Source organism: Podarcis vaucheri (genome assembly GCF_965113315.1).
Source record: "Podarcis vaucheri genome assembly, chromosome: 12".
NCBI classification, from domain to species: Eukaryota; Metazoa; Chordata; class Lepidosauria; order Squamata; family Lacertidae; genus Podarcis; species Podarcis vaucheri.
In genome coordinates this window covers 3,846,349-3,862,044 of record NC_138750.1, presented here as the reverse complement: position 1 = coordinate 3,862,044, position 15,696 = coordinate 3,846,349, and the positions used below count along the sequence as shown (strand labels likewise).

The 15,696-nt window shown below is 44.2% G+C and overlaps 1 protein-coding gene across 1 annotated transcript in view; it reads left to right on the top strand.

Moving 5' to 3' along the window:
- The window catches only part of CNTNAP2 (contactin associated protein 2), a 1,119,417-nt gene that overhangs the window by 559,476 nt on the left and 544,245 nt on the right, over window positions 1-15,696 (top strand). The window contains exons 5-7 of the mRNA XM_082192749.1: window positions 8,886-9,095; window positions 12,047-12,231; window positions 13,630-13,773. Of these exons, the coding sequence (XP_082048875.1) occupies window positions 8,886-9,095; window positions 12,047-12,231; window positions 13,630-13,773 (539 nt within the window). The remainder of the gene's footprint in view (window positions 1-8,885; window positions 9,096-12,046; window positions 12,232-13,629; window positions 13,774-15,696) is intronic.

Below are 15,696 nucleotides of genomic sequence, written 5' to 3'. Positions count from 1 at the left end.
CTTCAGGAGTCTCAAAGCGGCTCACAATCTCCTTTCCCTTCCTCCCCCCCAACAAACACTCTGTGGGGTGAGTGGGGCTGAGAGACTTCACAGAAGTGTGACTGGCCCAAGGTCACCCAGCAGTTGCAGGTGGAGGAGCGGAGACACGAACCCGGTTCCCCAGATTACGAGTCCACCGCTCTTAGCCACTACGCCACACTGGCTCTGAAAGGAGATTGTTAACCACTTTGAGACTCCCTAAGGGGAGTGAAAGGCAGGTTATTAAGTCCAAACTCCTCCTCCTCCTCCTCCTCCTCTTCTTTAAGCTTTCCAGGCAGGCCTCTCCCACTGCACACATGTGCGTTTGCGCAAGGGCCCTTTTGAGCTGTCATAGCCATCTGCCAGAATCAAAGAGAACGAGGGGGGTGGGGGCACATTGACCTGACCTGCACCAGAACCAGGGGTGACCCCCATACCAGCCAGGGAGACAGCTTGCCGTAGCTTTTAGCACCTTCCGGGGCGGTGAATGTGGCCGTTGTCAAACCAGCATCTGCCCTGAGTCGCCCAGCTGTAACAACTTCATGGTGAGTTCTGGCACCCATTTTTCTTGGAAAAAGTCCTGGGTATAGTGATTTGTCTGTTGCTTTCTAGGGCATTTGCAATTGATTTAGAATTTGACCGTGACAGCTGTGTGTACTTAGACATCCATGGCTTATCTGATAAATGCACACATCGCCCGAGGTCACTGCTCATTGGCACAATTTAGTATGCGACTCTGACTTCCAGATCCCATCCGAACTCCACTGACTCTCCTGCCTAACTGAGAGTGTAATTATTTTGCAGGGCACAGCTAGCTCCCTTTTTCAAAAAAACAAAACACAGTTCTCTTATTTGGAGAGAGGGGAGTCTTTTTTGGAGGGGAGAATAGAAAATCCATCCAATACAGGATTATGCCTGGCTTTTCAGCTTATTTTAGGAAGAGGGAGAAAACCCAGCACACTAATGTTTAAATTGCCTCTGAGATTTAAGACATTTACCTTTCAGGTTTAAATCTCCAAAAGTTGTGAACATATCTCTGTTAATTCCTAAAGCCTCTTCACAGTAGACATATTGAGGATAACTGTGGGAAAATGTTTTCCAGTGTTTCTACATGAAACACCCACGAGGAAGAATGGAGCGTGATCAGGAAGAAAAGGCAGTGTTTCGTGTTTTGGACTTTTTCAAGAGAAAAATTAGCAGGCTGCACTCAAATCTTTGAAACTGGTCTGAGAGATTTGATACATTTACAAGTTTTGAAGGGATATATTAAAATAAAACTTTTGTGATGGAGGTGGGAATCAATGTATACTTTCAGATCCCCTTTAAAAACTCCTCATTTGGGTTGATTTTGTAACTTGAATGTGCCTCAAATGTGTGTGTGTTGGGGGAAAACAGGCAACAGATACTCCCATCAGTCAGGGTTCATGGAAATGTTATTTTACTAGCATGTGCTTTCTTAAATAAATTTGTACTTTCTGAAGGTCCTTTCCATTACAAAGATCCGATACAAAGAGAACATGGAGCAGCCAGAGGTGGACTGTTGAATACAAGATATTGGTGCAGATCTGCTGCCTGGAATCCACACTCCCTGCCTTAAAAGCCACTTTCAGGCTCCTGGTTTTTGAGAGATTTGAAGGAAGACAGAGAGATAATAATAATAATAATAATAATAATAATAATAATAATAATAATAATAATAATTTATTTGTACCCTTCCCTCCCCGGCCGGAGCTGGGCTCAGAGTGGCAAACAGCATATAAATAATACAATATGCATAAAACAAGTAATCAATCAATTAAAATGCACCCCAAAATTAATTCAAATAAGTTAAAGTTAAAACTGAACAAATGACAATCCTCAGGTTAAAATGGAAAACAGTTAATACTCGCCAGAACCAACTGTTTCAACTGATACTATAAGGACCTGTGAGTGGGCTGGGAAACCTCCTTCATGCTTGTTCTTATACAAAGAGAAAATGAATCAGACTGAACCCTGACCAAAGGCCTGGCAGAACGGCTCCATCTTACAGGCCCTGCAGAAGGATGCCAGGCTGGGGCCACAGCCGAAAAGGCCCTGGCTCTGGTCGAGGCCAGTCTAATCTCCCTGGGGCCCGGGATCTTCAGGGTGGCACTGTGTAGATTTCATGTGAGGTTGTGGTTAAGGAAATCATGTCCACAGTTTACCAGGGGCTATTATTACACTTGCTCTATTGTTTCATTTATGACCATGTATAATGTTGCATCATCTCTGGTCATGTAATATTAAAAATGAAGTTCAAAATTTATATACGTACCAGTGATTTTGAATACGTCTACAGTATAAAACAGTGTTGTCTGAAAAGCTGACCCTCTCCTGATACAGAGCATGCTTCAGTCTTTCTGCAGATAGAACTATTTTACCCTTTAACCATCTGCGGACTCTCTAAACATGCTCTTGAGACTTTGGGATAATGGCAAGTTTAGAAGTCCACCCTAGCAGCTCGTATAAAAAATATACTTTCTTTATTCCACATTTTTATATCTACTCCATTTCAGTTCTTGGGCTTGAAAACAGTAAACTTAAATTAAATTGCAGTCCCCTGGGACAGGGAAGCCATGGGCGGCAGGGCCCAAAAATGGTAAAATTGCTATAAACACAGGACGACAGATGTCAACAGGCTTTGGCATAGGCATTGGGTATGAATCCTGAATCAACCAACACATGTGTAGGCTGATTATTTTACTGGGTCAACCAAGAATACAGACCACCCTATTTATTACTATTATTTTCAATTAATATTTTATTAAGATAGTTTCAGTTATAAGAAATAATGTGGAAAAAAGAGAAAATGAATGAAGGGGGAAGTGCAAAAAAATTACAATTACAATAAAAAGGATATAAATTAATACACTAAATATAGTCAGTTGCATTTCCATACATTACTATATAGATATATATGTAATATTATTGCCCTAATATGTGTATGATTATTAATAACCTACTATATTCTGTATAAACTCATTCCAAATGTCAATATATTTATCCAAACAAAATCTGTGTCTATAAGCAATCTGTTCATACATTGCAAGTGCTGTCGTGTGATTGACCCATCGATTAATGGGAGATACAGTATCTGAGGGGTCTCAGAAGCTGAAAAAGCTGCCGGGCCAAACAGGGCCGTTGCCAGATTCTGTGACTGCAGATATTGCCATTGGGCTGCATCTGATAGATGATATTGATCTTTTAGAACAGTATAAGTACAGTGGTACCTCGGGTTACATACGCTTCAGGTTACAGACTCCGCTAACCCAGAAATAGTGCTTCAGGTTAAGAACTTTACCTCAGAATGAGAACAGAAATCGTGCTCTGGTGGCACAGCAGCAGCAGGAGGCCCCATTAGCTAAAGTGGTCTTCAGGTTAAGAACAGTATCAGGTTAAGTATGGACCTCCGGAACGAATTAAGTTCTTAACCCGAGGTACCACTGTATAGAATTCATATTCCTCATCTATCAATTGTTCCAGAGTCAATACACCTGCTTCCACCTAATTTTTCCACATTACCATCTTTTTTCCCAATTTCTAAGATAGGATTTGCCTACAAAATCAGTTTTGCATGTGAAAATGGATCAATTTTGTTTTTATTGGACAATAGTTTCCATCTCTTTCTAATTGACTTAATTGTTTGAAGAGTCTGCTACAGCAGACAAGGTAAGCAGCCATTTGTTACACATTAGCAAGGAATCCATATAACAGTTCCCCAGGGATGCAAAAATATATTCTATTTTTATAACAGGAGGCTTCCCCCCTGAATTATTTGTTCAACAATTTGTTCGTCTTTTTAAACTGGGGAGTTATTCTAGACTTACTAACCAGTTAAGCACGGCTTTGGTCTAAACGCAAAAGTCCTCTTCCAAATACAGAGGGGTTGTCTCTGAGATGCCAGAATAGTGTTATTTGAGGAAAACTGAGATCTGGTTTTTTTTTAAAAAAATAGAATTTAGATATTATAGTCTGCAATGCGCAAACTGTATAAAGTCCAAATAGACTGCAGCCACAATAGAGAAAAAGGCCACAACAGAGCACAGCAGGAAATGCTTCTAATGTTTAGTCTGCACACATAAGATCTTAAAGAGTGTGTTCTCACATAGATACCTACCTGTTCATTGAGATGATCCTTAGACTCCCCATCTGAAGCATGGCGGTGGATGGGGATCCACAACAGAGAGCTACAGCAGTAGCATCAAAGGTGTGGGACTATTCCACAGCAATTCCTCTCCTTTAGTGCTGGATTTTAGATGACTGTTTACTTCTGATGGCAGAAACAGACAGAGCCTGGGTCCATGTTGTTTAAGGTTAAATACCCATAAAAAACACAATGGAGGGGAAAACTACTGGTGCAAGAGGTCCACTCACCTTTCCTGGTGGGCGGCGTTGTGGCCAGGCAGCCAGGACTTGGCAGTGATCTGGCCAGGGGAGTGGAGAGTTGGCGGCCCATTCTGTGTTGTCCCAGCCATGTTGCTGGCACTGGGTGGAGTCAGGCCCAGTGTGGCCCCGCTGAACAATCAGCGCTGTGAGGGGACGTGGCTGCGGGAGATTTAACTGTGGTAGCCAGACGGGACCTTCTCTCTCACCTTTTGCACTGGATCTCCCAACCCACCCACCCTTTATCCATGCTTTGCTCTGATATGACCTCGCTAAGGACAACGGTCAGCTGACATATTGTTGTGGCCGGGTAGGAATTTCCCCCACTTGGCAAATTGGCACCAGCAATTTGGTTTTCACCTACCTGGTAGCAATTGTCACAACTTTGTGAGGTTAGGCATTGGGTAAGCCTTTGTTTGGATGGAGGGGAGGTTGTAGCCTCTGCCTGCCCCATCTTAGTTAAGGGGAGTGGGTGGCGTTGTGGTCTAAACCACTGAGCCTCTTGGGCTTGCTGATCAGAAGGTTGGCAGTTCACCCCGCGATGGGGTGAGCTCCCATTGCTCTGTCCCAGCTTCTGCCAACCTAGCAGTTCAGAAGCAGTAAGGATATCCTGTTAAAGGGATCCGGGAGTGTGGATTCTGTCCAATGCCCAGACAGAAGTCATGTCACAACCCCAATGTGAACCCCTCAGGATTACTATTTGATGTAATCCCTTAGATGGACTCCCTGCAGACGGGCGGGAGTCGTGATATAGCCTGGCTTTGCTCAATGCATAAGCCAGTCTTTCTCAACCTGTGGATCCCCAGATGTTGTTGAACTACAACTCTCATCACCCCTAGCTAGCAATGCCACAGCTCAGGGATGATGGGAGTTGTAGTCCAACAACATCTGGGGACCCACAGGTTGAGAACTGCTGGCCTAAGCCTAACCGCTCACATCTGTAACCAATAAAGTTGTGGCCTATTTGAACCCATAAACCAAAATACTCTTGTCCGTCATGGGGGCCTTGGCACACAACAAACCAAATGGTGCCAGTTCTCTTCCCGGCCTCCTTTAAATTTAAGGACTACAGCAACCACTGCCCCATTTTATTTTATTTTATTTTATTTTTAGCAGTTAAATGCCACCTGTTGCAGCACCCTTTCAGAACCACAGTTTGTGTGGATCACAGCCTCAGTGCAGGGGATATCTACATAGCTGCTTCAGTTTGTAAAAACCTAGCAACTTGAACAGGGTTGCTCTGATTGAGCAGACCTCAAGGTGCGCAGCCAGGCCTCCCAAGTGAACTGGCCCTGAAACATGAGAATGGGGTCTGAGGAAGGAAGATTGCCATCTGCTCACCATATAACAGTCTCAAAAGTGAAGCTGTATGTGGTCAGGAAGACCTTTGAGAGAGATGTTTTTCCTTGCCGTCCCTCTTTTTGATGGTTATTCAAGTGGTTTGTAGTTTTAAAGGTGAAAGGGACCAGCAGTTGCATAGCTTGTGGTTAGTAGAGGAATGGAAAATTGTTAAGATGTAACTGCAGGATGCCTATAGTTATCTTTTCAGCTAAATGCTACAAGGGCCAGTGCACCAAATGCATTTGCTTATGAGGTTAAACATTCCCTTTCAACATGCCTTTGGAAGATCTCCCTTTAGGGCTTAATTCAAAGTGTGCTGAAGCCTGTGGATGGATTCCTATTGACTTCAATTGACTTTAGATCAGCCCCCAGATGCTAAAATACGACTGCTGCATGACTCAAAGGGAATGGTAATTCAGTGGCTGTGGGGGTGCCATAATGAGGAAGCCAGCTGTGAGAGGATGCGGGCAAGGGAGTTCAGTTTGAAGAGCACATTTTATTACATGCTCAAGATTATGGCCTCCACAAACATGCGAGACAATCTCTGGAGAGTAGAAAAAGCACTTTTGTTTATATTGCTATTATTACAAGTGCATAACATATCCATTCTTGAAGAAAGACTGTGCTCTCAGGATACCCAGATGTGCAGTTTTGAACTGTTAGGAGGAGGAACCTAGAGCATCTTCATTAACCTTATCAAGATCATTTGGTCTTCGTCCAAAGTGTCTTGCATGTTTTGCTCCAAGAGGACCTTCTGGGTTCACTTTTAATTTCATTCTTGGTGAAATCTGGGATGCACAGAATCAATTGCGAATTTTCACTAGCCTCATAGAAATACTACATTTCCATTGAAATCTTCAGTATATTTTGCTTAGGGCGAGACCCCCAAATTTACCATGCGCTTTCTTTAGCCAAAATTTGTGCAGCAACACTACCGAAAAAATGTTTTAATCAAAACAATATGCAAAAATCTAAATACCCCATTTATTGAGTGCATAACAACAAGAACTGCTTCCATATGGTACAACCCTGCTATTCTGAGGAATGTGAAGGAACTGAATAGATGGAACTGGTCACATGGGATTTCCACACCAAGCAACACTGATCAGGCAAGAAAGCCTCACGTGATCAGGTTGTTAGACTACTCACATACAGTGCCCAGTGCTGTGCAATTGCCCTTTGTGTATATGGATGCATGAGCAAGTGTAAAGCAGACCAGAGTTTCGCCTTTTGAAAACACTGAAAGTACCAAATGTTACTTCCCCTTGGAGTGATTGCTGCAGCCAGATTCTGCAGTGGCTTCCCCAAACAATTAGAAAATGGGGTTGTTCTCAGAGGAAATGTGGGTATCATTAGATTTAAAAGGGGATCTGTTATGTCTCCTGGTGGTTATGAGTTTAGAAACAAGAAATATGGGTTTACAAGGAGGCTTTGTTGCGTCTCCAGCATGGTGACCTTTTCTGCTGGGTTTATTGTCTTTTCCAAGGTTTTTAATGAACACTGGGATGTTGGTTATTTTGTGAGACAAATTGAAAAAGTCCCCTGTGCCCTGTTTTGATTCGACTACATGCCGTATGTTACAAGTGGCTAATTTGAGTTTTGCATTTATTTATGAACTAATTCCTACACTCGAATGTATAATTCATAAGATGATGTGTGGATTGATAGTGTTGGCTGCTCTTTCCAGACAAGGACTGTTTCTTGCAAGGGGTTTATCACTGCAAGCTTTTCTCCTTCTTTCTTTTTGCTTGCTGTGAAGCAGGCTGCATGCAGTGGACTTCAACATATCCTTGGACTTTCCTGTATGGCCCTGAAACTATGGGTGGATATATTTTATTGCTGGATTCATGTTTTATTTATGTGACTACATAAAGGCTCAAACTCCGAACTCATTTGGGAAATAAAGGCAGGGCAGTCATCGCCATCCCAGAGATATTCAGACCCTGCAAATTGTTATGGTGTAGTAGCTAAAAGTGGCCAATGAGTCGTTATGTTCTGGGTTCAAGTTTAACCTCAGCTAATAATTCTGAAAATGTCACTCCATGGTCCCCATTTGCAATATGGCAATAATAATAATCACGATAGCTGACATCCCTTAAAGAAATGATTTAAGAATTACTGAGAATTACTACACTCCAAAGACTTGAAATGTGGCATGTAAATGTTTGGGAGGTTTTGGGAAATGACATTTTAAAGACTTGGAATATTTAAAATGATAGCAACTTGAGTGCAGATAAGCCAATGACATAAGAACTATAAATGCTACATTTTAGAGAAATTCTTCTCTTCCCTCAACTCTCTTTTTAGGGGGGATTATAATTTGATAAATAAGTAATACACAGATTTTAAGAATCATTTGACATAAGAAAACCTCACTCATTATTTATTATATATAAGTATAATCTAGGATTTACAAACTCTAATTCTGGCACTCAGCCCAAAAAGGGTTAATCACCCATACCTTCCACTATACCCAATTTATCATCATCATCATCATCATCATCATCATCATCATCTGCTGTGTACCCATGACATGCAAACATAGCCCAGGTGTTGCAAAGGTGAATAATCTTTTAAAATTTATGACATGGAGCATTCACACAGGTAGTTGCTTTTTGGAGGTCTTCTCACAGTGGTCGTTACTTAAACTAGACCTATAGGTTGTACGAATATTTATCCAAAGGTCATCTGGTCTGCTGATGGTGTGCAGAACACAGTCTGATTGCTCTGTAACCTTCCTGGGGGATTTTAGGGATGTGCTGGCCAGTGGTTAGTCTCTGTGTATTTTTCTGCAAGCAGTCTAGGGCTGGAACCAGCAACTGAGGGGCACAGGTGGAATGTTATGTTGAAGCTAAGGAAACCATATTATTGTTTGAGAATGGACTGTTAAAACAACAACAACAACCATGCTCACCTGTTAGTAAGAAAGAAGAAAACCTAACATTAAATAATATATTGAGATAATGTTCCTTTTCACATTATTTTAGTAACTTATAGCTGGGCAAAAATGGTTTCAGCATACGTGTTACATTTATTGCATGCTCCAAATATATGTGCCTTTGTTTTAGATGGCCTCAGTAATGCATAACTGCTCAGAAACCATTTTATTTATCTTTTCCCTTTAGGGGCTGATGTTATCAATTTTGATGGCCACGTTGTATTACCGTACAGATTTGGTCACAAGAAGAAAACACTGAAAACGTTGAAAGATGTGATCGCTTTGAAATTTAAAACCTCGGAAAGTGAAGGTGTAATCTTCCATGGGGAAGGCCAGCAAGGGGACTATATCACCTTGGAACTGAAAAAAGCCAAACTGGTGCTTAATTTAAATTTAGGTAGGATTCAGGGTCTTGGTTTTTTGTTTTAAAATGCATATTAATTAGCTTTGCATTAATTTGATTGAGATATACAGCACTGGGCTTTATCCTTTTCTTCATCTTTGTTTTCTGTTTCCCATGCTTCTCTGAAAGAAGAGTTGAAATCGGTTGCTGGTAGCAGTTCAGCCTCTTATACATTTGGAATGAATATGGATTGGTTTCCAAAGCTTTAGTATTTTGTGCTAACCCTTCTCCTCCCAAGACCATCAAAACTCTGACACCAGAAAAAAGGTGCATCCTGTGGACTATCGATAGACTTCATCTCGGACTCTGGCTCTCTGTCCCTGGACGTGTTTTTGTCATGGATTCTCCTTCATATCACAAGACTTGAGTCCTGACTCTCTGAACTGTCCTATGAACTGGGATCAACAGAAACAATGCCCTTGTTATGCAAGGAGGGGTTCTATAGGGAGAATATGTGGCCTAGTGGCTAACACCATATGGGAAGGGTATGAATGATAAAGACATGATGTGGATGAGATGCCTTAAATCAGTGTTTCCCAACCTTTTTTGGGCAAAGGCACACTTGTTTCATGAAAAAAATCTCGAGGCACACCACCATTACAGCCCCGTGACGTCAGCGCGCAGCGTCACGCCGGGAGGGACATGAATTGCTAGCAAATTACATAATCACCTCCTTGAGGGCTGGCTCATCTTCTCCGAAGGCAGAACCCCATTAATTAACAGCACAGACTCACACCATAGCCAAGACGAGGGGGGGAAACCTCAGTCATGCACAGTCATGCACATGTGGGGGCTAAATGAGGACGAAGACCGGGCAGAGAGCAGGATTCAAATCACCCCACCTGGCCAGGACAATCCCTGGGTGCTCCCTTGGGCCACTCGCCTGACCCACCTCGCAGGGCTGTTGTTGCGAGGATAACACGGGGAGAACCACGCGCGCCCCCGGGAGCTCCTTGGAGGAGAAAGCGGGCGATGAATGCAATGCACGAAATATATGAGAGGCGACCAGGTTTTGCAGGTGAGGGGCCCCCGCCAGCCTCCGCTTCCAACACCCGGCGCAACGACGCCGAAGTTTCCCCCCGGGCTCGGCTCAGGGAGCAGCGCTGCTCCCCCCCGGCTCCCCTTCGCCCTCCCGGCTCTCTCTGCCGCCCACTGGGGACCCCCCTCACCTGCCAAGTCCGGAGCGCCGGTGGAAGTTGCATGCATGCATGCAGGGCGCCGCGTTGCCATTGCATTGCACTGCACTCCATGCAACGCCTGCACGCATGCATTGCCTTGCACGCCCGCCAAGGGGTCTCCCCACGGTCCGATGCGTCCCCTCCGGCGCAGATGCAGCATTGCAAAAATAACCCCCCCGACGCAGCCCTACCTGGGGGGCCGCCTCCGCCGCTCCGCCTCTGCGGGGATCCCCGGGCTCCATCCCCGATCTCCGCGGGGGCGCAGGCAGGCTGCGCGGGGTCTGCGCGGAAGAGCCCCTGCCCGCCCGGCCGCCGCCGCCGCGCTCATTCCATGGCCAGGAGAAGAGCGCTTCAAACAAAACGCCCGGCCCGCCAGGCCATTCTGGGAAACGTAGTTCGCGCATCCCGTGCGGGCGCGGAGCCCAAGGGTGAGGGGACTACGGATCCCCCACGCCGGGGACGGAGGGGGAGAGGCCGGGTGCAGGGATGGAGGGACGGGTGGGCGAGCGAGTGAGTGAGTGGCAGCTGCCAAGCCTTGGCCGAGAGCCAGGAAGGGCCTCCCCAGAGGAGGAGGAGGAGGAGGAGGAGGAGGAGGAGGAGGGAGGCGCAGAGCGGGAGGGAGGGAGGGAACCCCAGGGGTTCAGAAGGTTCTACTGGGAAGAGAAATTAGAAACCAAGAATCCTTTAACTCAACACTTGGATCAAATTGCAGTCAAAACATGAAAAAATTCAGAAGGTGACTGTGCCACATGTCTCAGGCTTGATTTACTGCTATGTTGTGCTTTATTGCAGTTGAAAATCTTTCATTGCTTGACTTCAGTGGCTAGCTCTTGCCTGATAGCAGCATAACTTGAAAAACTCAAGGATTCCTATTGGGGACAGAGCTCTCTGTGGCTCTTAGCCATGATAGCCAGATGGAAGAATCTCCATGTCCAGAGGCAGTACACCTTCGCAGGCCCTGGAGGAAGCCATAGCGCTTAGTGGCATGCTCTTATTGGGAACTTCCAGGAGTGTTTGCTTGGCTACTGAGAGAAGCAGAATGCTGGATCCATCAAGGCAGTTCTCAAGCTCTTACAGGCTGTGGGAGAATTCTGTGGTATCTCAGAAGGTCGACAAACAGACACCACGTTCCAAAATACTAAGCAGATGTTCTCATGTTTTTATGATCTTGTATTCAAAACATACGCTCTACCACTGACCTACAGACCTTCCATTTATTGAATCTAGTGTTTCATCACACTCTGCATGAAAAGTACTCAGTATTTGCTGCGATCTTATCTGTTACTTTGTCATAAGCACTACTGTTACTGCTTTTTAGCCACACTTCTTTAGAGCTGGACTGGCCAACATGGTGTCCTCAAGATGTTGTTGGACTCCCACCAGCCCTAGCCAGTGTTGCCCACGGGCGTTGCAATTCAGCACCTAGTGGGCACCATATGGGCTATTACTCTTTTAGAGCTTATTCAGACTGTTCGTTTATTCAGACTTTTTGTGTTCCCTTAGTCACATCCCAAGTGGTTCATTATACGTGATCTAAGGTGCTACTGGAAGGGGTTTTTGTTTGTTTGTTTGTTTGTTTCAACTACAGCAGACCAACACAGCTGCCTACCTGTAACTAGAAAAAAATGCTACCTTACAAAGAATATAGTATTTGTGAATGACGGGGCATTTTATTATAGTGGCATAGCAGCAACAGTGGCATGACAACTCACTACGTGGCCTTACATTTGAGGTATTCAATATTTCCTGCCCTCTTCTTCCTCTCAGGTAGCAATCAATATGGGTCAATTTATGGCCATACGTCTGTGACAACAGGTAGCCTCTTGGATGACCACCACTGGCATTCTGTAGTGATAGAGCGTCATGGGAGGAACATCAACCTCACGCTTGATAGGCATCTGCAGCATTTCCGGATCAATGGGGAATTTGATTACCTGGATTTGGACTATGAGGTAAACAATTACATCCCTTACTCTCCGTACAAATAAACAAATGATGCCCATCAGTATTCATTAAAATGCTTTGAAAATGGTTCTCCAAACCTCCTCACATGCTGCCTGCCTCCATCCTGTAAGCCGACATATTCCTGTCGGGGGATTCTACAGGCTGGCACCCGGATTCCATAACTGAGCCTTTGACATTGCCTTCCATTTCCCCCTGGTGCTCTCTCCTGCTCTAGGGCACTTGGCTCCCCTTCCCCAGAAGTCCTTGATGGTTGTGCTCCTAATGGAAAGGAAAAGGAAGGTAGCTTAGGAGAGCAATAGTAAAGCTAGTAAGGCTGTGTTTAGAATATTCACATACCCCTTTTGAGAGTTCAATCTAACCAGCATACCCCTTCTTGGGCAAAGATTATTTGGGTACCCTTTGAAACCCTGTCTGCCTACCACACCGTTGTAAAGTAATAGCTTCTGGCCCCAGAAAGCCCAATAAGGCTCCAGGCCTTAAGTTTGACAATCCACTTACATTTTTTATTTTGGAATTAGAATATAATTAGAATGTCACGCATTGTATTGAGTTTGTTCATCCTTCTAAATCAGGGGTGGCTAATTCCTGGCCTAGGGGTCTAATATACCATCAGGCATATTTACTGCCCCACCCAAGACCTCCAAGAGTTTTTTGCTGCAGAAGATATAGTACTGAGGTGAATGGGATAGCTTACAAATGCACCCTCCCCAGTCATCAAGTTGATCTTTGGCTGAGTAGGGAGGAGTGGTGTGTGTGTGTGTGTGTGTGTGTGTGTGCGCGCGCGCGCACACACACACACACACACACACACACGTGCAGGAGTTTGGCTACACCCACTATTGGGTTGCTTCCCAGAATGAATGTGACCCTCAAGCAAAAAAAAAAAAAAAAGGTGCCTCCACATTCTAAATAGTGTGTTGAATGTGCCCAACCTTTTAGACGTTTAGATTCTCTAGTCAACTTTACCTAGAATATTTAGATAATATCTGAGCTTGGCTCCAGTCTATTTCCAATGGAAATTATAGGAATGGATAGGATATGTAAAGCTTTGCACAAGAATCCACCCTGGTGGCTCCCAGTTGTGTCACTCTGCTGATCAGGAAATTGGTGGAGCTGCTGCAGTTGCTTGCTGTAGGCAAGAGAACTCCACATCGCAGCTCATGGACCATCACTAGATCAAATAATATGTTCATAGGCTTGTTGTTGATTCATCTAGTTAAGTCTTCACAAATATGGGCAGCAGATAATAATAAAATCAATTCTGCACAGGTTTGTGTCACTTAACATTACCTGTGGTTCTGTGTTTAAAACTAAACTTGTTAATAAAATGCAAGAGTTAATGGATTGTCACTCTATTTTGAAATGTTTCATGCTTCTTTTCAAAGATCACGTTTGGTGGCATGCCATTTTCTGGGAAACCAAGTTCAAACAGTAGAAAGAATTTCAAAGGTTGCATGGAGAGCATAATATATAATACCAATAATATCACAGATATGTCCAGGAGGAAGAAATTGGAGCCTTCTAATGTGGTGAGTACATCATTTTGTGATCATCTAAATTGAAACACAGCAGTTTATTTATATTTTTGTACGAATTTACAGCTCCCTTTGTATTACTGCCAGATTTCTTGAAATAACTCAGTGCAGATGTGAAGGACTGTGAGCTGCTTTAAAAGCAAATTCCATTCATTCCTTTAAATACAAACTAGATTCCTTTAAATACAAACTAGACCCTCGGTCCCAGCGCCTGCCAACCTAGCAGTTCGAAAGCACCTCCGGGTGCAAGTAGATAAATAGGTACCGCTTACCAGCGGGAAGGTAAACGGCGTTCCGTGTGCGGCTCTGGCTCGCCAGAGCAGCGTTGTCACGCTGGCCACGTGACCCGGAAGTGTCTCCGGACAGCGCTGGCCCCCGGCCAATAAATGTGAGATGGGCGCACAAACCCCAGAGTCTGTCAAGACTGGCCCGCAAGGGCAGGGGTACCTTTACCTTTACCTTTAGACCCTTGAAATGTCTTCCTATCATGCAGGGAATTTTCTAGTGGCCTGAATGAATGCTGTTAAGCCTCACAGTGGAAAAAGCCATTTCTAATAACTTTTTTTGTGCTTTTAAGAAGCTTAGGCAAAAGGAAACAAGCAACACATAATCCCCCCCCCCCCATTGACCAATATTTTGTGATGTTATTCCAAATTTCAGTCTGGTATCTGAGTTTAGGAACTAACATCTTTTTGGGGGGGGCACTTTTAAGCTATTTACATAATGACCCTTAACCAGCATTCTTCTCATAGTTGCCTATTATGGGCACCAATTTTACATGCTACCTTTTACCAGCTGCATGGTTGCTCTCATGCCACATTGGGCAATGTCAGGGGCTGATTTTGGTCTTTCACATTTCAGTGGCACCTTGTGCAAGCCCAAAATTTGTTCCTGACGCCTCTTGCCCTCCGTTCTGCTCAATTCACTATGCCATAGTTGTGTCGCCCCACAGCACCCCCTAGGCTTGGTGCCCAGTAGGGCAGAACCAGTCACACTGCCCTAAACCCGCCTCTGGCAATGTTCATATCTTCCTCTAAACTCCCCTGGAGGTGGTTGACCGCTATGTCCGGAGTTGCTAGGCAGCTTCTGTATAGGCATTATGACATAATGCCATTCGCTGCAGATCCGCTCTTAAAAGGTTAATAACCTAGAGCAAGTGACTCCATTCTCCATTAGGTGCTAAGACCATGGAAATGGATGTAGAATACAATTTCTCCCTGTTGCTGATGGTATTTCATTTTCTTCTTATTTAACTCCACAGGAAGACCTGTATAAGCAGTGTTAGTAATGCATGAGTGCTTCAGCAAGAAACTATTGTGAGCTGGTATAATTTGAGGGCTCACTTGATATCCAGTGCAAAGAGAGGCTATAAAAATTGCCATCTCCTTTGTTTCAAGCTGAGTTACTTCCATTGCCTTACCTCTAGGAAAACAAGATCAATTTTCTTCTAATTAAATCAGCATAGATTTTCATTTCTCCCCTCTCGCTCTCTTTGTTGCTGTTATTGCCCCATGGGATTAGTTTAGCATTAAAAAAAATATTACGATGATATGCATTCTTTGAAGAATCTGAAAAGAAATGCTGCATTTTTTGTGGCTCCAAATATAGGATGGCCATGTAGGCCTCACCACAGCTCCACATACAATTTGCATATGCTGATAAATATATATAGATACAAATTTAGAAGCAACTGCCATAAGGCTCACCATAGTCTGGAAGACTGTGACCATGCAACCTGTGCTCCCATTCAGTCTTGATGTTCAGATGGGCAACATCAAGGTTCCTCCCCGCCACTCAGATGATGCTTTATCTTTAAATTGGATTTGGCCAAGACAGCCCTCCAGATATAGGATGCCTTCAAATAGAGGAGTGTCTCCTATGAAGGAAGACCCATGGCCACCCTGTCCAAATGCATGC